At 54.4% G+C, this 23785-nt stretch overlaps 1 protein-coding gene and 1 long non-coding RNA gene across 2 annotated transcripts; both read left to right on the forward strand.

Annotated features, from left to right (window-relative positions):
- Positions 1-839: 839 nt before the first annotated feature.
- On the forward strand, positions 840-7122 carry LOC141733009 (uncharacterized). The gene is made up of 3 exons (XR_012584195.1): positions 840-2101; positions 4619-4759; positions 6248-7122. It is a non-coding gene; the product is annotated as an uncharacterized LOC141733009 (long non-coding RNA).
- A 4449-nt stretch (positions 7123-11571) lies between these two features.
- Positions 11572-21049, forward strand: HEYL (hes related family bHLH transcription factor with YRPW motif like). Its single transcript, XM_074563210.1, has 5 exons — positions 11572-12168; positions 15782-15848; positions 16313-16396; positions 16874-16955; positions 18401-21049. Exons 1-5 carry the CDS (start codon positions 12089-12091, stop codon positions 19066-19068), a joined length of 981 nt encoding a protein of 326 aa, XP_074419311.1. The 5' UTR covers positions 11572-12088; the 3' UTR covers positions 19069-21049.
- The last annotated feature ends 2736 nt before the right edge of the window (positions 21050-23785 follow it).

Below are 23785 nucleotides of genomic sequence, written 5' to 3' on the forward strand. Positions count from 1 at the left end.
TCACCAAATATAGCCAAGGAATGTCCATAGGCCCCAGGGCAGCATCTCTGCTATGGGCGTTCAGATGGCCCTCAGCAGAGAGTGTTCTTGTGCAGCCTTGCTTGCTGGAATGCCTTCCCCAAGCCCGTCCCCTAATCCTGCCTGTTCTTCCACCAGATGCCTGGAGGAAAAAGTCAAATTCCAGCACTGATAAGGCCCATGTTCCACCGGTGAAAGTCCAGGTGGACCCAGCTCTGAGAGGTCAGGATGTCCATGCCAAAACCAGGAGCTGGCTCTGATGTTCATGTAAAGACTGTCCTGAGCCCTTAACTCGCTCCTGGGGACCAGTGTTAGCACTGGGGCCGAGGAGACAACGGGTCATGGAGAAACATGCGCCAAGGCCACGCAGGGAGGGAAGGGACATGTTTGTGCAGTTGGGTCTGTGGTATCTTGTTGGTTTGCTGCAAGCCTGAGGTTTTTTTTTTTTCTGTTGCCTGTTTTCCGAGCTTTTTCCTTCATCAGGCATCGAAGGGCTTTGCAATGAGTGTGCTTTAAAATAAAGAACATGGAGGAGGAGAAAGCGGAGGCAGAGCTGATGGAGAATTATGCTGCCACTCAGCTATTGTCAGTGCAGATGTTCACAAGGTAATCATGGCCTTTGAACAGCAAGAACTGCTTTTCATGACGAATCCAGGATTTAACTCCAAGAACTTGTGGAGCTTCTTGATGAGGGTGTGATGCCCCTGATGACCAGCTGCATGGCAGGGAGGTTGGGCAGAGTATGGACTCTGCTCTCCTGGTCCTCATGTACATAGGTTAAGTCATGACACCTCCCTACCTCAGTTCCCCCATCACCGTAACAGAGAACTGAATGATCCAGAGGTAACATTAGGTCTGAAGGATGACTCCAGCTCCTTGCAGAAGAAAAGCAGAAATCCAGGAGTACTCTTAAGTGCAGTGAAACCCTGTATCTCTGCAGTGATGCCTGCATGCCCAGCAGCATGTCCCAGTGTGTAGGGGCCGTGCAAACACAGGGCTGCCCTGACAACCCCATGGTGTTGGCCATGAAGGGTCCCAGGCTGCGCTGGTGGGGACTCCACTTTGTCCCTGTAGCGCATTTTGTTTTATGCCCTTTCTGGAGTGCAGAATAGGAGCCAACAAATGCAAGCAGGGACCTGCAGCCATCCCAGGAGGCTAAAATGTCAGGGCAGGGGACCTGGTGACAGAAATGCCCAGAGTTGGAAGAATAGATAAGAAGACCTGGCGTCAAAAGAACAAGGAAAGGGCACTTGCTATCAGCGCTAGCGGGGCCGTGCCAGGATTTGGACAGCCTGATGATCTCGTCTCTTTGACACCGCTATTTATAGCAGTGTTCACTGATGCCTCTGTCACCGGAGCCTAAAATGGTTCCCCTGTGTGCACCTGGGGCGGCTGAGCTCAGCCATGCTGTGCTGGGGGGGCCACCAACGAAGCAGTGACTCAACGGAGCGTGTATGAAGCTGCTCATCACCCTGCTGACAGAGGAAGCCGGCATCTCCCTCTGCCAAGAGGCAGCTCTGCGCTAGGCCAGCTCCTTGGAAGATGCACCAGACGGTTTCTGTTTAAGGCCTGGCCCCTCACCAGGAAGAGTCAGTGGGGTAAACAGACCCACCTTCCACCCTGCATCTTCCTCCTCCACCAAGAACTGGGGCTTGTCCAGCTCTGTCGGGGAGCCATCAATTTCCACAGCTTCATGTGAGTCCTCAAGGTAGCTGTGGGAATAGCTCTGTGCATTGCCCAGGCTGGTGGAGATAACCCTTTGGTTACTGGGCTGGACCAAAACACAAGAGGGCAAAGATCTTTAAACTGCAGAGTGAATATGCCCCTTTCCCTGCCTGGAGACTTGCCTTTTAAAAAAACTGCTTCATTTTTCCTAGTTCTGCCCAGGCCAGGGAGCGATGGAGGCAGAGGTGTCTCTCTCCTGGCTCTTTCCCGTTCCTGCAGCGAAAGCTTTGTTACCAGGGCTGCACTTCAAAGCTTTGCTGGCAGCGCTGTGCCAGTTGGGACTGTGCACATAATCCCACTGAGGAGGAGCGGAGAGGAGAGGAGGGAGTCTCCACAGCCCTGGGGCTACAGATGCCGGGTAAGTACGGCTGCACCCGCCAGGGAGTGATGGCCAGCCCCATGCTGCTGAGAGCTTGGCTGCCAAGTTTTCTGACTGGATGACTTGAAAGGAGATGGGCATTAGTGGTTTTTTAAAAAAATATACAGATAAAATGCTCAGGGATAGATAGCATCCAGCAGTCCTGCGCCCAGGATGGGACTTATGCTTGTTTTCCCTTAGGGAAGATTGCATGGTTATCCCTTCTGTCTGTGGCAAAAAGGGGGTGCAGAGCCCAGGACCACCTCTGAATTTTTAAGCTTTACTCGATGGGAGGTCACATCCCACCGGCCAGTGGTAGTAGCCACGAGCAGCCCTGCAGCTACAACTAGTCCACGCTTGTGCTGCGGCTGTGTCCTTGTCACCATGGCTGTCAGCAGCGAGCTGCAGCTTCCCCCTTCAGATAAAGCAAACCTGTTGGGGTCCATGCAAGTTGGCATCCGCAGGCAGCGGAGTCCAAAACGGGGACTGCTTCCAGTCACAACATCCAGACCACTGCCTTACAAAACACTGCCCAGAGGCAGCAAACCCCCGAGTGAGGAGTCTTTATCTGGGGAATTCTGTGAGAGGGAGGATAAATAAGGGGAAAACTTGCTCTGATTGCCCTGCGAGGGAAACCTGGCTCTGCTGGCCCCGCACAGCACTGGAGTTTGGGCTGCATCTGTCAGGAATTTGCACGGGTGGAAATGGTTGCGAGTGCTGGAAATTCACACCCATCCTGGCAGGGATAAGTTTACCCTGGGGAATGGCGGGCCTGTTTCTGCCGCCACAGCCGTGGGGACCGTGATGGTGACAGTTGTGGTGTCAAGTGGGTGCCACGAGAGGGCGTGAAGGGCTGCGATGGTGGCAGGCGTCCTCCTTGCAGGCGTCCTTCATGGGCCAACGTGCTCCAAGTGGCATCGCCACCTTCCACGGGGCCGCCTGTTGCTCCTTCCCCTTCAGGCGTGTATTTGGGGACCGTGTGAGCAGGTGTCTTTGCCTCAGAGCAGCCCCAGTGGCCATCTTAGCCTCTAGGTGGTCCTCAACCCACTGCCTCGTGGGGTACGTCCTTCATTGGGAAGGGCGTATGCTTGAAGCCCACCAAGCTGAGAATGGAGAGGTCTTCCTCAGTGCCAGCTCCAGCATGGGGCACCATGTCCATAAATGCCAGAGTGGCACGGAGGTGGGGCTGCCATCTTCAGCACAGTGGTGGTGAGGTGGGGCCGCCGTCTTGGGTGCTGAGGCAGTGCTGCTGTCTTGGGTGCCACAGCAGGGTGGCCATGTCGGGCACCATGGCAAGGCTGCCATCTCAGGCGCTGTGACAGGGTAGCCACCTCAGGCACCTTGTCACCGGGGTGACCAGGCTAGGGGGCTATTGGGCCACCCCGCGTGGCATGGCTGGGGTGCTGGGGCCTTTCCTGATGACTGTATAAACAGGCCCCTGTTTCCTCAGCGGCCAGGCGGCCTCCTCCAGGTGCGGCTGGTAATCATTAGGAGCTCTCCATGCCGGGCTGAGTGTGGGAACTGGAAGAGAAAGCTGGAGAGAGGCCTTCTTTCATCTCCCCACTCCCTCCTCCCCCTGTGTCTGCCAAGCCTGGCTTCCTTTTGAATCCTTTAGCTTGTGCCAAGTGAGGGAGGTGGGGGGGTGGGGGGAATAAAGAGAAAAAGGGAAGGGAAAAAAAAAAAACCCACAGGAATGTGTCCGGGGATCTGGCTTCATTCAGGCTGCTGAGCCCTGAATGCCCTGGCTCCCACTTGGGGAGCCAGAGGGAGGGAGGCCATGGCCGCCCCCGCGATGGAGGCAAGGGAGAAAACAAACAGGGAAGCGGCATTTGCGCTGCGGCTGTTACCACAGTGACTGACAAAGGGCTGTCTGGGAGGGGGCCGTGGCCGCGTCCCCCGCCACCGTGGGGCTGGGGAGGGGGGAGAGACGGGTCAGGGCGCCCCGGGTCCCGCGGGGGGAGTGAGGGTTCTCGGCGTCTGGGCGAAGCCATTTCATCCCGGCATGGGGACGTGGTGCCCAGACAGACGCCCTTGTGTCGGGCCTGTCTCTCAGTACAAAGGCGACAGGGCTGCTCACAGGGAGGGCGTGAGGGGGAGGGCGGCAGGCTTTTCTCCGCCGCTTCGGGAGGATGGGTTTTTGACTCGCTGCCGACTTTATTCCTAGCAAATTAATAATTTCCTCTTGCGGCAACAACGTTGGCCTCTGTGTGTGTGCGTGTGCATGTGTGTCGGTGTCTCCCACGGCCCTCCCAACTGCGTTTCCCCCCCTCCCCACACGGAGGGTCTGCACCACTCGCAGCGGATTTCCTCCGTCCTTGTCCGAGGCTGGGCTTCTTCCAGCTGTGCGTAACTGTCAGACTTGGTCCAGCTGTGACGGCTGCTGCCTTGGGAGTATCCTGGCGGGAGTGATGTGCCCGGCTGTGAACTGATGGATTTGAGTTCCAGAGGTGGCAGGGAAGCAGTTGGGTGGTGGGGAGGGGATGGCACAGCTCCGCGATGGAGCTCTCTGCTTTGCAGCCCGTCTGGCAGAGCTCTTGGCGGAACAGGGAAGCGAGCAGGCAAACAAGCAGGGGCAGCCATGGGACAAACCCACCGTGCTGGACAGGAGCACCGGCCACCCCAGCTGCTGCAAAGCGCCTGGCACTTAATCTCGCGACGGTATGTGTCACCCAAGAGAACTTGCATAGCTGTGCACACTTGCACGAGTCCATGCACGCGCGCGTGTTGCTCCTGACAGCACGCACACCCCCTGTGTGCCACGGTTGCTCTGTGCATGCCCCCTGCTCTGTGCAATGCCCCCAGTGCAGGGCTCCCAATGCCCTGCAACCTGTTCCCACACCACCATGGCTGCCTGGAAATGCGCAGGGCTGCCTGCATGCCCGCCGCAGCGCAGATACCTCTCTTTTGTGTGGGCACACAATATGGCATACAGTATTGGGAGATCTTCTGGGAACACCATCCATTCCTCTGGCAGCATTGTGTTTTGTTCCTTATTTATATCCCTGGGGTGGTGCCACAGGTGGGCAATTGTTCCAGCTGACAGCCTGAAAGGCAAAGAAACAAGATTTAACTTCCTGCTATTCAATTAGAGAAAGTGAGCATTCATCACCAGCTGCTGGCAGGAACAGACCCACCCGCTGCAGCGGGCACAGGAAAAGCTCTCTTCGGCAGGAAAGCTGCCTGCTGCCGTGGGCACTCCAGGCTCGCCACGCCGCCCCGCTGACAGCGCTGCTCCGAAGAGCCTCTCAGTAAGGCTGGATGCTTCCCCTCCTGTCCTGCACTGCCACCGATGTTCTCTCATGCATTTGGTTTTTGCCTGTTTGAAGCAGCTGCGTGGAAAGCACCAGCGTGGGTTCAGGGGGACACTAAGCGGAGAGCAGCCATGCAAGGAGGGAAGGCCATCAGCTCGCAGTGCTGGAGGGAAGAGCAGCACAGTGGCTTCCCCGCAGGCCGTCCAGATTGCTGCAGGTTCAGCCTCTGCCCTGAACTCTGCGATCCCTGACCCTGGGGCCTCTGTGGCTGAGGGTTGGCGGCTTTGGAAGGCCTTTGGACAAGCACTTCCCCTCCTCTGGGCTTGAAGCTTGTCTTGACTGAGACAGCAGATGCCGGCCGGTGTGTGGAGGGGCAGGGGATGATCCCCATTCCTATTGAATGAGAACTGGGAGCCTCCTTGTCCCTATTTCCCCAGACATGTGTGCGCTCCTTCATTGTATTTTCTAGGCTGGCAAGGGAGGAGAGACTGTGCACTCCTGCGAGCTCCAAATCGGGTAACAAACCTGCCTCCATCTTCCCCTGCGCTGACTCTGAGCCACCCACGAGGCACCCGCTCACCAGGGGCTTGTGGAAACCTCTGCAGCGCCCAGGCTGACATGAGGAGCCACTGGGCTTTCAGGGGCTCCCTGGCAGCTCCACACACCGGGAGCCCAAGGCCATTCCTGCTCCATTTCCTTTCCTCACTCTTCCCCTCCTAAGGCCGATCCAATTGGAGAAGAATCTCCTGCTGCCTCCTCTCCCCGTCCCTTCCCTGTGCCATCTGTCCCCAGCACAGCGACAGCTTCACAGCTCCACGCTGGTGCTGTTTCTGCTAAAGGTCCTTTTGTGCACCTCTTAACTGGCTCTCTATTTTTAATCCTTCTGTCTCCACAGGGACTCAGGGTATCTTCCAAGCTGGTTGTGATCATCAGGGATACAGTTGGAATCCGTTTCGCATTGCTGCACCAAGCCACATGCACACGTACATGTTCACATGCCTACACGCACGCCGGCTGCCATGCCAGACTTTGCAGCTCTGTCACTCTCCCCTGTTCGAGAAGACAGGCGCCCTGTCGGGTAGGACCAAGCTGAGCACAGCACCTCGCACGAACATCGGTTATTACCCCAGACTAGGAAGGTAACATGCCGCAGACAAGACAATCAGCAGCAATTAGCCCTTTGGGGAACTCAACTTGAAATGCTGCAGAGGCTTTTCTGTGCGTGCCGATTGCTCTTCCTTCAGTCCTTTGAAAGTGACGTGAGTTGGACATGCCAAACCACTGGTCATGTCTGAGCAAAACTTGGTGCTTCGTGTCATTTCCATGAGGCTGGGAGGGCTCGGGGGGGGGAACGTCTGTGAATGTTAAAGGCACTTGTGTACCCAAGCAGTGAACGCACATGCTGTCATTACCTCTGCAATGCCATCTGGCCAGCAGCAATGCAGCTAGAACCAGGGCTGTGTGCAGAAGAACATTTTACAACAGAAAGCAATTAACCGAATAAGGCCCTTTTTAAAATCCAGTAATTAAAAACAGTTCCTCCCCCTTGTTTTCCTTTTAAGCTGAAAGTTGCTGTTTACTCATTTGCTTTACAAAGTGTGCCTTGTTGTGGCTTCAGAAGAAATGAAAGTTTGAAGTGGTTAGAGAAGAAAGGCTTTGGGGCTGGTGCGTTCCAGGCAGGGCGGAGGGGCAGGGGCTCTCCAGCCCGGCTTGTTTGTATTTGTTCTTGTCTACTCACAAGATCGCTAAACACACATTTAACAAGTGGTGAAACTGTCTACCAGCCTGATCTCTCCCAGGGTTCATGAGAAGAGGCCTGGCACATTAGTATCGCTGGGGGAAGGGGAGGGGGAGAACAGGCCTTTTGAAGGGTTGGTGTTTTGGGGCTGGGTGAGGGAAGGGCTCCTTGTGCAGGCCAAGTCGCAAACAAAGGCATTGTGTTCCCTGGAGCCCTGGGGACTGGCCCCGGGGAAGGCCAGGGCCTCCCTTCGATTGGTTTTCCCATCCCAGCTGCTCTCGTTGCTTTAGCATGGGGACAGCCTTAAGGGCATCCATCTCCTTCCAGCGCCCAGAGACAGGCACGGGGCTGGCACCTCCGGGGTGGGCTCAGCTTGTCCATGTCAGCCCAGGGCCAAGGAGCCCACCGCAGCATGGAGGGCTGCAGCATTCACGCAGACCACCTTCTACTGCAGCAGCCCACCTTGTCCGCGTTGCCCTTTCCAGGTCCCAAACACGAGTGAGAAGCAGGTCTGTGTCCACCAACACTAAGTTTCTGGGCTCTCTGTAGCCACAGGGTAGTCCTGATCTCAGTTTGGGCTCCTGGACAAGCCAGTAACCCTTCCTGTCAGCAGGGCTGGTGCAATATTAATTACCACTCATTGCTGCTTCTCTGCAAAGTGAGTGCCCAGCACATTAGCATCATTATGGGTGGGGAAACAGAAGCATATCAAGGGCAGTCAGGACTAAAACGCTGGTGTTGTCTGATGCTAACCGTTGGGATGCACTGTCGATTTCAGAGCCAATCCTGTCCCTGGCTCTTCTCCACCCCCGCTGACCTGGGGACGCAGTGACAGAGCCACCTTATGCCTGGCGTTCATGCTGTGTGTCCCAGCCTTGCCCTGGACATGGGCTCAGGGGGACAACCACCATCTTAGGGGGCAGAAGCTTTTGCAGAGACAGCAGTGTCTCCGTGGTGTCCCGGGCAGGTGCAGCCTCGCAGGGCCCCATCCCACGGGGTTTGCATGGCTGCCTAAGCCCAGCCGCATTCCTGGCCGTGGCGGAAGGGCTGGGCGCAGACCCGCCGCAGGGCAGTAGGCGTGAGGACACAGACAGCCGTGCCAGGGCGGTGAGGGTAGCGCCGAGTTTCAGTCAGGCCCTGAGCAGATACAGGATCTGCCCTGTCCCTGCCTGGGGAAGGGTGAGGCCATGGGTTTGTGGGAAAATGTTGTTTTTCCCTCCCCTGGACTGCCCCTAGCAGTCGGCTGGGCCGGCTCTGAATTGCGTGGGCCGGGGAAGTTGGGGGGAGTTAGCAACTGTAGTGCCTCTGGCTTGGAATGGAGCCACAGCAAACAATCCTCTCCTGGCCATGCTCCAGATCTGACAAAACACGGAGGTGATATTGTATTCGTACCTACACGCTTTCATCCCAAATCACCTCCCGAAAGCCCTGCATGATTCTCCCGTCTGTGATGAATCCTTCTGCTTAGCCACAGAACAAGACAGCCCATCCGCAGCACTGCGGCCAGGAATCCCGTCCAGCATCCCTGCGAGGCCTCTGCTTTTGAAATTACAGCTGTGGATCTGGCAGCCAGTGGTGGGACCTGAGGTTAGGAGGTGATGTTGACTGAAGACATGCGGACAGGGCATTCCAGGCATGCACGGGGTTAAATCAGAGGTGTCAGTTCACGGGGAGGTAACAGATACTCCTGCTCTTGCCTGCCTCTGGCTTTCCAGAAGCTGTCCCTCCCTCCCACATTCCAGCTGCTGCAGCTTTTCACAGCTGGCTGCTCTCTGGGGACATTTCCCAGAGCTGAGCGGGGAGGGAGCGGCTGTGGTCCCAGCACAGGCCGGGGGTTGGTGGCTGGGCTGACCATCACCTACCCCCGGGGAACTTTGTGCTGGATCCCTTCACCCCCAGGAGTGGGCTGGCACCCAGACCTGGGCAATCCCAGGTCCCTGGCAGGGATCCACCCTCAGCCCTGGCCCGGAGAGTTTTTCCTATTGCAGAGAAGGGACATCATCAATCTTTGCAGCTCCTTGGCCTCCGAAGCAGGGTAGCCAATTAGTGCTGGGTGTGATGGATGGCTTAGCCCTGTCCTCGTGACACCCACCCTCTGGAAACAGCTCCCACCACATAGAGGCACAGCCAGATGTAGTGGGAGACGGTTCTTGCCAGCCATCCCAGGGGGTGTCCCAGGGGTCCTGGGGACAGGGACAGGCACTGCAGCAATGCTTGCTGAGCTCCCAGAGACCGTGCAGGAGGGGAAACAGCCCTGATCACTGGGCCAGGGTTGATAATTTAGGGCCTGGGGAGATATTTCCTCTAATAATTCCCTTGTTTGGCTGCAGCAAAGCCCGTAGCTCCCTGTGGAAGAGCAGACTGGCCCTGGGCAGAGGTTGGTCACCCACTGTTTGTGGCTCTGCGCTCGGGGCCAGGCTTTGCCACCACAAGAAGGCTTACCATGGCAATAGCCTGCACAGATGCTGTGTGGGAGACAAGCAGACAGCAGAAACCCCATTTCTGCACTTCAACCCTGTCTCTCCTTGCCCAGCATCACCCTTGTCCGCAGCGGGATGGGTCTGCCCGCTCTCTCCCGCAAGACGTGGGCGATGCACACTGAAACCCGACTTCCCTCGCATGCGGCTGAGCCCGTTTAATCCGTCCCTGTTGTCTCCACTGAACCAACTTTGGCTGTTCCACAGCGCAGCTCATCCTGGGGAGGTTCAGATGGCCCTTGCAATCCCCTGGGGCTCGCTGGGGGTGATTATAAATGACTCTTCAGGAGCACGGGCTGGAAAACGGATCCGATTACAGGAGAAGTGGGTTTCGGGGCCCCCGTTCTGTTCATAATGAAGTGTAATCCTAGAAAAACATGTTGCCAATTACACTTCAATTGAACCCAGATAATGATGCTTAGACAAGGCCCAGAAAAGACAGAGTCTGGACAGTGAATTCCTTTCTAATGGAGAAGAAAAGTGTTCCTCCGTGGCAGGTCTGGGCTCCACTTGGTTCAGGCTCATTGTGATATGAGCAAGAGTCTGAAATAACCAGTCTCTGGATCCCATTTAAATGGTTTTATCAGTGGAAAGAGTATTAATCTCTCAAAAACACATGTTTATGGGAAGTTTAGTTTGGAGATGTATGTATTTTTAACTGAAATCACTTTGGAAAGGGAGGAGGAGTGGGTCTCAATTGCTAAAATAACACATTTCTAATTCTTCTGGTTCAAAGTAACTTTTCATTTTGAAATGTAAGCTAATAACAGCTTGGTTTCTTGACCAGTTTTTATAGTGAAAATTAAAACAAAACATCAAAATTCTAGAAACAAAGTGCTATAACCTAAAGCAAATGTTTTATCCTCATGTTTTGGGGGGCTTACAAACACTTCCGAGACGTCAGTTTTCCACTCCAGTGCAAGGCGGCTGGTTCAGGTCTCTTGGTTTTTTTACTTTGGATGGTGTGGTTCGGTCTCAAAAACTGGTTACGGGGGCCATGCCTTGCTCTGCCCTGCGCACAGGGCTGGGGCTGGGGTGGGCGAAGGGCAAGCGGTAGCCTGTGCTGGGCTTCTATGGGAGCTGTGTGCGGGGTGCCGGGGGATGGCAGGGGTCTCAGGGTTGGCGGGTGCAGTGCGGGTGAGCCGGCAGAGATGGCTGAGGCAGATAGGGAGCACCCAACCATGCGACTGGGAGACGAGTGGCTTGGCTGGCCCAAGCGGCAACGGGCTGTTATCGCCACCACAGTCTTTGCAAAAAGGCTTTGGGAAACCCACGTGTTGCCAGATCTCAGCGCTGATTATTTTTTTCAAAATAAAAGGCATTATTTTTGTACTGTGAACCTCCACTTCAGCGCTCTCCCTCCTTCCCTCTCTCTCTCTCTCTCCCACACGCACACGTTTTTTTTCTGCCTTGGGGGATTTTAGCAGCACAGGGCTCTGAAAACCAGACTCCTACCTCCTTCCCGCAAGCTCAGGGAAAGCGAGATGCTCTCTAGATGCCAGGCTGCAGGTCAAAGTTTCCAGCATTATGGAATGAGACAAGAAAACAGCAATTCATTCTAGTGTCATAAAACACAAAGTTGGGCTTTGGTCGGTTTGTTTTACAGGGTAGGTCTCAAATGCCCCGGCAGTGCCATGAGCTGGCACTTGAAGATGCTCCAAGGCTGTGGGAGCATGGCAGGGGGGCTGAGCTCCCGGCGGGACCACCGTGGCACAGTGCCGGGGTGCCGAACCCATCCCAACGCCTCCGAGTGCGGTGCCGCTGCTGCCATCCTGGCCCTTGGCCGTGGCCACTGATTAATCCCAGGCGAGGGCCCTTTGAGCGGCGTCCTCAAACAGCACCGCGCTTCGAATAAGCTGGTTTCCATCTGAATCATAAAGTCTCCAAAAGTGCCTGCGCCGTGCAGAGCCGGGCAGACATGTGTGTGCGTGTGGGACTGGATGTTGATTTTTCCCTGAAACAACTCAAGGCTTTATCAGTCCCATCTCTTTCCCACGGTTTTCTGTTGCCAGTGAGGTCACTGGTCCCTTTAAACTGGGGCTGAGGCCAATGTGCAGCGGGTGGAAGGGGGGCCGTGGGGAGAAGGGGGGCCGTGGGCAGAAGGAGCGGGGGGCGGGGGGGGACATGAGACGGTTCACACAGACTGTTCCTTTTACAGGAAGACTTGGGATTTCGACCAGCGAGCGGGAGGAGGCGGGGGTGGGGGGGCCTGGGAACCTGGGAGCGCCGGCGCGGCCGCGTAATCCGTCACTCCCGGGAGATGTCTCATTAACCCATTAACCAGGGGGGTTGGGGATGTGCTGGGAGGAGAGCGAGGGAGAAGCCGGGGGTGTGAAAGGCAGAGTGCGGGCAGGGGAGGAGCCGTGCGAGGCAGGCAGGCGCTGGGGCCAGCTCCTCCGCGCAGCCCGGGCAGGGACAGCACTTCCCCGAGGACGGCGGGGAAGCACCGGCGGTGGCCTGCGGGGACACGCGTGGGGCAACCTCGGCGAGCCCACCCGGTGGCCCGGTGCCGCCTGGCAGGATGAAGCGGCTGTGCGAGGAGAGTTCGTCTGACACGGAGTCGGACGGCACCATCGACGTGGGCCGGGAGGAGGAGTACAGGTGAGGACACGCCGCGGCGGCAGCTCCCCCCCGGGGGACGGCGCCGTCCCACGGCGGTGGTACGATGTCGGGTTGTGGGGTCCCCTCCTGCGGGGCAGTTCAGCGTCCTGGGGGGCAGGAGGGGGTCCCCGGTAGCGGGCACGGCGAGCTCCTCGGGGCGGGCACCGGGCTCCGCCGCGGACCCACCGGGAGCCGCCGGGCACCGCTTCGGGCTGGGCCGGTCCTGCCCGGGGCGAGGACGGGCGGGGGCATGGCTCCAGCGGGGGCTGATGCTGGCGTTAGGGCTGACCCGGCAAGGAAACCCAAGTGGTAATACAAGGACTAAAACCGTGTTACGAGCTGGTTGTCTTCAAGAAAACGCCTCATTAGAGGCAATTGCCTTCTCCTGCCCCGTGGGGAGAAGGGCAGCTCTGATCTCGGTTAGCGGCAGCCCGAGATGGGGCATTCCCCCCACAGCAAAGGCACCCGTCAGCCGCCTGGATCCGAGGGAATGTGGAAGAAACGAGGAGGTTTTGCATGAGAAACGCTTCTGCTCTGCCGATGCCTTTGTAATGCACCAGATGGGGCTTTGATCTTTAATACCGAGGGACCCTCGCAGCCCGGCCGGGATGAGGGTGCCCGGCTCGAAGCGGACACTTTCAGCATCGCAGTTCACAGGCTCCATCCCATCACCGCTGAGCTGCAGTTTTGGCTCTGGGGTTTTGCTGCTTGGTGAAATAGTCAGGAAATAGTGAGGACAGGACCTCTGCGTGGTTCCCCAGGCAATGTCTTCAGGCTCTGCCATGCTCCCCCGGGCTGTGTCTCTGCTGGCAAAGGGCATCCCCAGGCTCTGCTCGCAGCCCGGGTTCCTATGCTGTGTCAGCCTTAGCAGGCATGCCTGGGATGAAGGATGGGCTCTGTTACTTGTTCTCGTCCAAAAATCAGCTGCTTTGGAACTCTTGGTTCAGGAGCCGAGTGTCCCCCTTTCCTCCCTCCACATCCAGTGAGGCCCCAGATGAATTAATTCCCTTTTGCTGCTTGGTATCCTGAGGGGAGAAGTCGCCCTGCCCGGTGCCAAGTTCAGGTTCTCATGGGACTAAATTCATGAGTGCGCCTCTTACTGATACGGTCACAGCAGAGTCGGGCATGTCCAACACGTAACGTCCTGCACAAATTCACTGACTGCAGTTTCCAAGTGCATCAATATTTAACCTGCCTGACTGCTGCACGTGAAATATAGCCCAGCTCTTTACATCAGCACAGCACACTGAGTCTATAGTATCCCGATGGATGAAATAGAGGAATTGTCACAAATTTTTATTTCGGTGAAGAGTAACAATGAATTTTTGATCCCTCTCTGGTGCTTGTCTTCTCAAGCCAGTGGTAGAACTGGGCAGTGCTGTCACCTGGTGGTATTTGTATACATTTATGTTGTTGCTTGTGTCACGCAAACACATGGCCAAAAGAGCTGTTCCCGCTCTGACGAGTTTACATCTCGAGTAACGTGGTCCTGTGTGGGACGCTGGCGGACCGGGCAAAATGAAACACTTCCAGGAGGGGAGCAAGGTGGAGCGGTGAGGGCAGAGGGAGGCAGTCGGGCCGTCTGGCTGGGGTTTTCAGCCCATTACCCACCAGTCGAGTGGTTTGGGCAAACCAGTTCCCCTGTAGAGTGGGGATGAGTCACTCCGGGCGTGTGGCTTGGTTCAGTGTGTGTAGCAAGTTTAGACTCTTGGGTCACTGCAGAAGTGCAAGATACTGCTTGGTTTTGGGGTTGTTATTTTGCTTTTTTTTGTTTTGAATAAACAGCCAAAGTTATGCTGTAAATGACAAAATCAAGCAAAGAGCAGTGCAGAATTTTTAATCTTCAGATAATATAGTTACGGTATCTTTTATGTGGTTCAAATCTGTCAAACATATTTTTAAAGTATATTTTGCAGTAAACTAGGTCTTTATATCCACATCTGGAACTCTAGCTCACAAAGAGCAATGTGTTCGGACAGGTCTGCAAAGTGGGTTTCAAAATTCACTGTTACAGACTCCTTGAGTGCGTACTGCGCATTCCTGCGCTGCCAGGCGAATTCGGTACCTACCCCCAGCACGTATAACGCCCCAGTGCCTGTGCAGAGCTCTCTTCCACATCATACGTGTTCATTGTATGTTTCTTTATGTGCACTGGTGACGCATGTTTGTACTTGCGAAGGCAGCCAGCACCTCAGCCCAGAGAAAGCCCACCCAGTAGACATTCAAATAGGGTACCCGTATGGAGATGAGCGGAGCAGTCAGTAGAAGAACGTGTTATTTCGTCTGATTGTGTAAAACCACTTCTGAAAGCACCTCACTTGGGCCTAACAAAATGCAATTTTAATGGGCTGAGTTTGGTCTAGGTTTTGGCTTGCTGTGTAGACAGCGCTGTCTCTGCAGAAACATCTTTAATAGAATGCTATTAAAATGCTTCGTCAAACTGAAAAATATTTTGATTTGACAGGGTGAATGCAAATGCCCCTTTGCAGATTTGTATGTCTTATGTGGTCTCCAAGTCCCTGTGGAGCGCTGCGCTGGCCGGGGTTGCAGACTGCCATCTCGCCTGCGTGTTAACATCCCTGTGATGAGTTTCGTAAGGCACAGAAACAGCCCCGAGTCAGTCGCACTTTCCGGAGGGAGAAACCCTGCCTGGGGGAGATGGAAGGTGGCCCAGCCGGCCTCCCCCCGAGCAGAGGGTTTTTGCTCCAAGGAGTTTCCCACGCCCAGTTATCCATCATTATGGAGACTTCACCTCCATGGGGACCTAAGGATTGAACTTTGCCTCTCTGCGCATGTCTAGTGCTGACCTTTGGTGTCTTTAGCCTCACCCCTGCCCGCCAGGCGCAGGATGGTTTGTGGGACTCTTCTTTTTAGCCTGTCCCCCGCTGTGCTCCTTGTCCCTTCAGCCTGGTCCCCGGGACAGTCGGCCAGCAGGCAGGGTCCCAGCTCCATCACCTCCTGCTGTGTGTTCCCCCTGCCCGTGTCCTGGCCCCTCTCTGTCTGGTTCAGGGGTGTCCGTGCATTCAGAATATCACAGCCCACCCCAAAAATCGTGGTTTGTGAAGCGACTCTCCAGGAAGCCCTCAGAAACCACATCAACGCTGCCATTGGCCTCACCCTGAGCAGCGACCAGGCCTTTGCTGCCGCCCTGGGTGGGAGCTCAGATATGCGCTCGCGCTATCGCAGCTCCAAAATGCAAAGCCCTGCAGACAGGGCAGGCTCAGACATGAGAGCCAGGATGTTCGCCCATGGAGGTAAAAAAAAGGCCATGACTCTGGAGCTTGTATCGCTGCTTTTCCAGCCCCGTGGAGATGCCATCATGGACTGAGATTGAAAGAGATGTGTGCGTAGTAGTGGATGGACAGTTTGGTGCAGAAATCTGTCCCAGGCTGGTGGGAGACACTCAGAGCAGAGAGTGGGATTCAAGTCTCTGCTTGGCTCCCCGTCCCCAATTCCTGAGCTCTGTGTTGTGGGTAAAAATGAGATGGGAACCACAGAAGACGTTATTTGCAGGGTGGGGGGAACTGCAGATGGCAAACGTGTGCAAAGCATATGTGCAATGGAGGTTTCTCTCCAGCTAGTGTAAGAAATTATTCCCTCTTTTCCTTTCCAGCCATGTTTCCAGATCCATGTCTCCCACTACGACATCTCAGATACAAGCCAGGAAGAAGAGGAGAGGGGTGAGTATCGTTTGCGTTGAGCAGAGTGGCTGCTGTGTCTCTCTCAGGGGACAGGCTGGTCCCATCTGTGTGCCAGGGCTCCCCGTGACATCCCGTGTGTGCGGTGGGGTGCTGTTGTCATGTTCTTCCTGCGAGGACACAGTGCAAAATGAATTTTACACCATTCCCTGCTCCATCTCCTGCAGAACTATCCCCACAGCCAATTGGAGATTTTTTTGCAGAGGTTTAGCCTCAAATCTGGCAGAAAGCGGTGGGGATAGGGGTGGAGGAGAGCAATTTTACCTGGGGTTATCACACCAGTCAGTTAATGTTTCTTTGCTCAGCTTTTGCACCCAAAACATTTACTTACATGGCCCTGTTCAAAGTGCCTCTCTCACCCTGCCATAGCTGTTAATGAGGGCTTTAAACCCGTGAACTGTGGCTGTAAATGACCGTGATTTCTTCCTCCACTGGGAAATCTGCAGATCATTGAGAAGCGGCGCCGGGACCGTATCAACAGCAGCCTGTCCGAACTGCGGCGCCTGGTGCCCACCGCCTTCGAGAAGCAGGTGTGTGTGTGTGCGTCTGTGATTTCCACCCTTCCTCCCGTGTGGGCTGCGTTTCAGCAGTGATAAGGGTAGAGCCCTCAGAATGAGAAAGTCTGCAGCAATGCTGTGTCTTTCTTATCGTCATCACTTCAGGGAGTAAGTAGGTGGTGAAACTGGGCGGTAAAACAATATTAACAAATATTCAGGAGTCCCAGGGAGGATAAATTCAATCCAGAAAGTGTTTTGCAGATACGAAGATGCACAGAAATGGGGATTTTTCAATTTGCATTGGGGGATCTTGGGAAGGAGCTCCATTTTCTACTCACTTGATGTGAAAACCAGAGCAAATGCTCTGAATGGATGCTCCAATGTGAGCACTCCTGGGCTTCAGGAAGGTTTCAGGGAGGAGGTGATAGGGAAAAACCCAGCTCCTGAGAGGCACAAAACCCTAGACCATAAAATGATGCATTGCTCTTTTTTCCTGCTCCCAACACACAGGGGTCTTCCAAGCTGGAGAAGGCGGAAATTCTACAAATGACAGTAGATCACTTAAAAATGCTTCATGCCACTGGAGGAACAGGTAAGAACTGCTCATATAAGCACACAGGTGAGGTGAAGGTGAAAACCTGGAAGGAAAATTCCCCATCAGCCTCATCAGCAAGCAGAATCTTGGTGCTGGTGTGCTCTGCTGCCCTGCCTGCTTCCCAAGGGAAATATTTTTTGAGGGAGGGCAGATGGATGTTTCCTGTCCTGTTGTTTTTCTTATGTCTAATGTATGGGTCAGCATCCCATGCATACGTTTGGCAGACTGGGGTACGTGGGATAGCAAATCCCCACAGGGACAGTCCCACTGCTGTTGTCACACACCCTGCTAAACACTGCCCAGCCAGACACGCGCTTAGTCCCGCACAGAAACGGAGCCTGCTTCCAGAAAAATGATATTAAACTCTTTACCTCCTCCCTGGGATACATTTCCTGCAGAGGCTGAATTCTGCATGGGGACTCCGCAAATAAACAAGTCCTTTTTCCTTTTCTGTTCTTTTTTTTGTGTGTGTCTCTTGGTTGTTATAAGAAGAGAGAGGGAGCCCTGTGCAAAATTCAACAAAGGTCTTATTTGTACTGAGACCTCAGTACAGACCCTCTGTCCTGTTCCAGTTAACAGGATGGAGATCATAGCTCCAGTAAAGAAGCCTCTGGCTTGCTTACCACCCATTTTTGGCTTGCTGGGGACATTGCTGGCATCCAGGCTTTGGTTCAGAGCTGTAACTTGGTCTGGAACATTTGTTTAGATATTCAGTTTGACTGCACTGCAACAAAGGGCTGTATTGTCATGAGAGAACCCATCAAGCAAAGTGGTCCAGTGCTTCGCTGTGCTGTGACATTCTCTGCTTTATTGCTTATCGTCTCACTAAGCTGGAAGTAGGGAGCAGAAGCCTAAAAATCAGCCATTGATTGCATTTTATCTTGTTGATTTCTGTGGCTTCGAGCTTTCTCGGCCCAGCAGTCTTCGTTCTGCCACTGTCCTGTCTCCTTCCGCCAGACATCTGTTTAAATGAAGTATAAAGACTGGGATCCAGGCAGAGGAAAATGATGCTAAGCTGTGCATTGAGGAGACGCAGTGTCCCCCTGTTCTGCAAGACCGGGGATGGTCCATTTGCAAAGAGGGACCCAGTGCCCATCTAGCTCATAGCCATGTCTCCAGCAGCAATAACTGAGAGAGTCCAATAGGAAAAAATTCATCCTTCCTGAGCACAGTTAATGAAACCTCTTGCTCATCGCACATGCTGGAGTGAGAGGCTTCATGACCCTGGTAGTTTTATCTCGATGAGATAACTGCAGATGCTATTCTCATGCACACAAACGTCCAGTCCTTTTGGACACCCACTTGGCTATCTGCTTCAGTAATATCACATGGCAGCAAAGTGCCTCAAGTGAAATACACAGTGCATTAGAGAGGGTAGTGAAATCAAAGCACATTCCTGAGCTCTGCATGGACTTACTGTCACCCGTGTCCTCTCCCTACAGGCTTCTTAGATGCTCGAGCTCTGGCTGTGGATTACAGGAGTATTGGCTTCCGGGAATGCCTCACTGAAGTTGTCAGGTACCTGGGCATCCTCGAGGGCCAAAATGCTGCTGACCCCATCCGGCTGCGACTCCTCTCCCACCTGAATAATTACGTGGCCGAAATGGAGCCTTCACCTGTGGCCACTTCCCTCCTGCCCATCCAGATGTGGCCGTGGTCCTTCCTCCACAGCACTGCTGGCCCTGTGCAAATCCCCAGGAGGGAGGCTGCTCCCACTCCGGTTGTTTTGACTGCATCTTCCCTGGCTTACCCGAGCCCCGCTGTGAGGCCAGCTCCGCTTCGCCGCATCCCCAGCGACATGCTGCCGTCCCGCCGAAGCTTCCTGGCCAGCAGGATGGCCTCTTCCAGCCGGAGGGCCCGAGGCACTGGCTCATCTGCAGCCATAGCAGCTGTGCCCAGGATGCCGTCGCCAGCGGGAGTATTGAGAGAGGGCTCGTCCAAGAGCAGCCAAATCGCGACGTTCCTCTTCTCACCAGCCTCCACCAGCATCCCTGTTCCACCAGCTTACACAGCACCTCCCGCCTTGGGCACTGCCACGCAGGGACCTGGGATCAGGGTTGGGACATCCAGGATCTGCCGCTCCTGGGCAACTGAAATTGGGGCTTTCTGACCCTGCCTTCCCCTTCGGAGACAGGAATTCTTCAGCACTCATTGCCCACAGGCCTAAGAACAAACTCAGCTGAAAAGGCATCTTTCCTGCTTTGCAGAAGCCAAGGATCCATAAAGAAAATTCTCTTTGCTCTTGCCTCCCTCCTCGCACCGCCTTCCTTGCCTCACCATCACACGTCCTCTCCCTCGTGATGCCTGCAAACGTAAACCACATCCAATTCGATGCACTTGCCTTCATGCAGCCGTACTCCAGACCCTTATGGCTACAAGGGAGGGGGCACACGCAGATCCCAACCCTGTCCCTCCTCCAGCAAACCCCTCTGCAGAGCCCAGCATTGCTCTCCTTTGGAAAACAGCCAGCCTTGAAATATTGTCTTATTTCCTTGGGGACTCAGAGCTGACAGACAGAGACTTGCTTGTGCTGATTGCCCATGATGTGTCCCCCAGCTGCAACACCTAATTTTGGCGTGGTGGGATGGATGCAGCTCGCCCCCCTCCCCAGCGCGGTTGGCACCCTGGGAGGCAGGCTAGAGCTCCCTTAGCGAACTGGCTGCCTGCTAATCCCCATGCTTTCCTTGCCGCATTACCAGCTTTTCCCACTTATGTGCCCTTAAGGTGGAGTGAGACAACAGCTTAACAGAGCTTGTTCCCACAGCTGAGCTGAAACACCATCGTGTCTGCAGGGCCTCTGCTGGGTCCCTGCACAAACCGTACAGCAGCAGCCGGACAGGCCGCCCGGGTAGAGGAAGGCTTCTGCAGCCCTTGCTCCACACCGAGGTGCAAAGAGGAGAGACAAGGCGAGACAGAGGATTTCAAAGGGACGTCTGTCACGGAGGGGAAGGCTCTGACGGCCAAAGTGAGAAGAAAAGGCCTTTTCCTCTGCCAGTCTCCCCGCTGGAGCCGTCTTTCCTCCATCCCCTGCTGAACAGCCGTGACTGCAAAGGGGGGGGAATGGGTCAGACCAGACTGCATTTGAAATGCCTCCCTCATTCTCTCTCAGCCCTGTGTCCCTCACCCTCTCCTCCCACAATGTCTCTGTTTTGTTTCTTCAGCGCCATGGTTTGGTCTCATGTTGCTCATCCCTCTCCCTGGTCTGGGACCAAAACCCACTCAAGTTTCACTGCAGACCTTGGCAAGCTCTGGGTCTGCACTTGTCCTGATTCCCCAAGAGCTTTTTCTGCGTGCCCCTAGATAACTGACGCAGCAGATACACCTCTGCTCTTCCAGCTGTCCTCCCCTCCTCTCTTCTTTGGGCACAAAGGAACAGAAACTTGAAGCTCTCGAGCCACCCTGCTCCTGTGCCATGTCCCTAACGCCCATGGTGGCCAGGGCAGGGTGTCCCAGAGCTCCCTCCTGTCTGAACAGCGCCCACTCCCTGTATCTGTGCCTTGACTTGCTGGGATTCATGTGCAGAATAGCCTGGACGCAGTTGCATGCCCACCCCAAGGAGTCTCACCCACCTCTACAGCACTGTGACAGGAAAAGAGAGAAAAGTGTAGGAAGGTCAGTGCAAAGAAAGGTGAAAAAAAGGGAGAAGGTCTCTCTTGAATGGGAGAGGCTCTCCCCACGCCTCACATCAAACGCGCAGCCGGTTAGACTGTGTGGATGAGCTGGTGTTTGCCTTCCTACAGATTGTATCTGCCATGTGCATGTCAATGTATGTATCTGCTATTGTTTTGAAAGTGAGTCCCTCCCAGTTGTTTTGATGAAAGTCATCGCACTTAACACACAGAAATGCCTCCGCTACTTCTCCTCACCCTTGTCCTGAAGTGCTAGGATCAGCCAGGAACAACATATTCGCTTTTAATAAAGCCAGAGGAGGTCCTCACGGACCCCGGTTGTTCCTGCAGCTGGTCGGCACGCTAGAGCTCACAGCCAGTAGCCCAGCCTCACTTTATGCTGTGCAGAGCTGTTAGATTCACGAGCTGTGACATGCAGCAAAGGTGTCAAATAAAGTCTTTCAAACCCCTGTCCTGGTTGTGAAATGTAGCGTCGATGTGAATCTCTTCTGCTAATCCAGCCTGCTTGGATGACTGCTAGTTTTGCGGCAGGTCAGCTTTTGTTCCTGAAAAGCTTCAAAAAAGGCAAGATGTGTGTTAAGGTAACATCCCTGCTGATCCTTTTATAGTTGCTGCTCTTGGTAACTCTGGTCCCATGACTTGTTACTTTGCAAACCACTCCGTGAGTCAAAGTCAGCCAGATAGTCGGCAACACTTGCCCCAAGACTGGCAATAATCCGTGGCTTGAGAACAAATTATTTCATTTAGCTACCAGTGTCCACAAAAATGTCAGGGAACAAATTGGGTCCAGCAGAGCCTTGCAGCCAGATGCCGAGGGCTCCTGACCCTTTGCAAGCAGGACCAGAATAACCCCTGCTGCTTCTTGCTGTCGGGAAATGCTTTGGACGAAACAAAGAGCCACAGCTGAGAGCTTGTCTGTTTTGAGGAAAGGGCCAGTAAATGATCCTTCTCGTGAAAGATGCTGGGAGAATTTTCCGGGGAATGGTGGGAATTCAACTTCCTTTCCCATAACTCCTTCTTGCTCCAAAATGCCTTTCAAAACCGCCCATAAATCCCTGCCTTAAGTGCCGTGTTGGGAACTGCTAGAAGGGAGCAACTGCAGCTGTGATGGAGTAACGCAGCATCCGTCTGGAAGCAGAGAGAAACTTCAAGAGCAATAATAGGGCTATTGATGACGAGTCGTCCCGCTGGTGCCTGGGCTGCCCCGACCCGGCTGGAGGCAGCGGTGGGAGCTCAGTGCTGTGGTGTGGCCTCGGCCAGAGAGAGCAACCAAATTACCCGCCGTGGGAGGCAGGCATACAAACCAGACCCGCGGGCTACAGCGGTAAAACAAAACAGAGACAGTGGAAAAAAACCACCACTTCCTGATCTCTGCTGATCAAACGGGAGCCGGAGCGGGTGGGAGGGCATCGGTTCAGGCCCATGGGGTTTTCTCCCCACAGCAACATGGTGATTAGAGCAGTAGCCCGGGACTGGAGCTTCATTTCTTTCCCCAGGGTTTTCTTTAGCCTAAATGTCTTCTCTAACACATCCTGTCAACTTTTGATCTACCCTGTAGGGGAAATCCCCGAACTCTCTGCGCACTCTCTCCATCCTCGTTCCTCAGGCAAAAAAAACATAATGAAGAGGCCTATGGGAATGTGTGGGCTGCGTTCGGCGCAGTCCAGCTGGGGTTGCTTGGTGTCATGCAGCAGTGTAAAACGCCTCTCCAGCTCTGACAGTGGCAAGGCTGAAAAGAAACAGGGTCCTGATGAACAAGCCTTTGCCTACTTCTTGGAGGGGACAAGGCCACTTCCAGGCTGCGGGAGATTTGCTGTGCTCCTGCTCTCCCAAAGCTCTCCCAAGCTCTAGCAGCAAGCAAGTCCTGCTCTCCCAAATACCCCTGCATGAAAAATGTTTCTTATCTCAGTTCTGCGATTGCCTGCCCTGGGTGAAATGCTCTCCCAACTGCCTGTCTGTGTTTTTCTGCTTGTGGTGCAATCCCGGCCTGCCCTCTGCTGGTAAAATCCCAAAGCTAAGGAGGAGAAATCCTAAACCAGGGTCAGCATTTGGTTGAAAACTTGCCATGGAAAAATGGATGATCTTTTATGATGACTGTCAGTGACTATCACTCAGACACATGGTAGCAGAACGGCTTGGGAGGCCTCAGGGTGATGGATCTCACACCAGTGTTGTCGATGGGGATGGACTGGTGAGATGAAGACATTAGAAGATGTAACCTTTGCTCCAGGCACTGCTGAAGGTCTTGAGAGGGTGAACTGGGAGGATCTCGGGCATCTTGGTCGCCAGGAGCAGCTGTTGAGGGTACCAAAAGCAGTGGAGTCCCTGGGGCAGTTTTGGGCCGTTGTGGGCTGAGGGTTCCCCCAGCCTGTCAGTTTGTGTTGGGAGTGAAAAGGACCAAGGAGGACACAGGACTCCAGCTGTCTGCATAGTGTCCCCTGGGAGGGTACGCAAATGTCAATAAATATGCTTCAACTAAAAGCCATTCTCAGTGTAGCCACAGCGGCTGCTTGCAGCCAAATGGCATTTTATGTGGAAAAATGTTCTTCGAGCTCTGCTGTGTTTTGACTTTAGCCATCAGAGCAGGAGCCACTCTGAACTCCTTCCACAGCAAGATGCCCATCTCAGCCCGTGGTTTCCCAGCTGAGGAGATGCCAGGCTGCGGAGGATCGAGCTGCAAAACAATCGCAGGCCCCGGGTGCGATCCCACCAGTGCATACCAGTGCTGTCTCCCCACACTGCCAGCTGTTGGGAGGAAGATGATAAGCTCAGGAGGAGGATGAGTTGTGTCTTCAGAAAATAATCTGGACTGAAAATATTGCAAAATATGACAATTTGGTATTGCTACCTTTTATTCTGCTACTCTCGATTATTGCACTGTAATGAAGGGCTAAGTATCACAATACCTTTTAATGATAACATCGTATCCCACTTTTAAAGTAAACTAAAGGCAATGTAATGTAGAACGAAAAGTCACAGCAGACCAGCTACCAGCCTCTGTAGACTATCTTAGTCCCCCTTAACAGGACATCCATGGTGCCTGAAGGTCACTGATGAATCATTGAATCCTGCACTGCTGTGTCCTCACGCTCTGCTGAAGACACTGGAAATAGATAATTACGGGTCTCCCCGGAGATGAATCTCGTGAGCGTGAAGCTGTGGAATGGTGGAGGGGGGTGAATCCCTCTCTTGTTCCAG

Source organism: Larus michahellis, chromosome 19 (assembly GCF_964199755.1).
Source record: "Larus michahellis chromosome 19, bLarMic1.1, whole genome shotgun sequence".
Lineage (NCBI taxonomy): Eukaryota > Metazoa > Chordata > Aves > Charadriiformes > Laridae > Larus > Larus michahellis.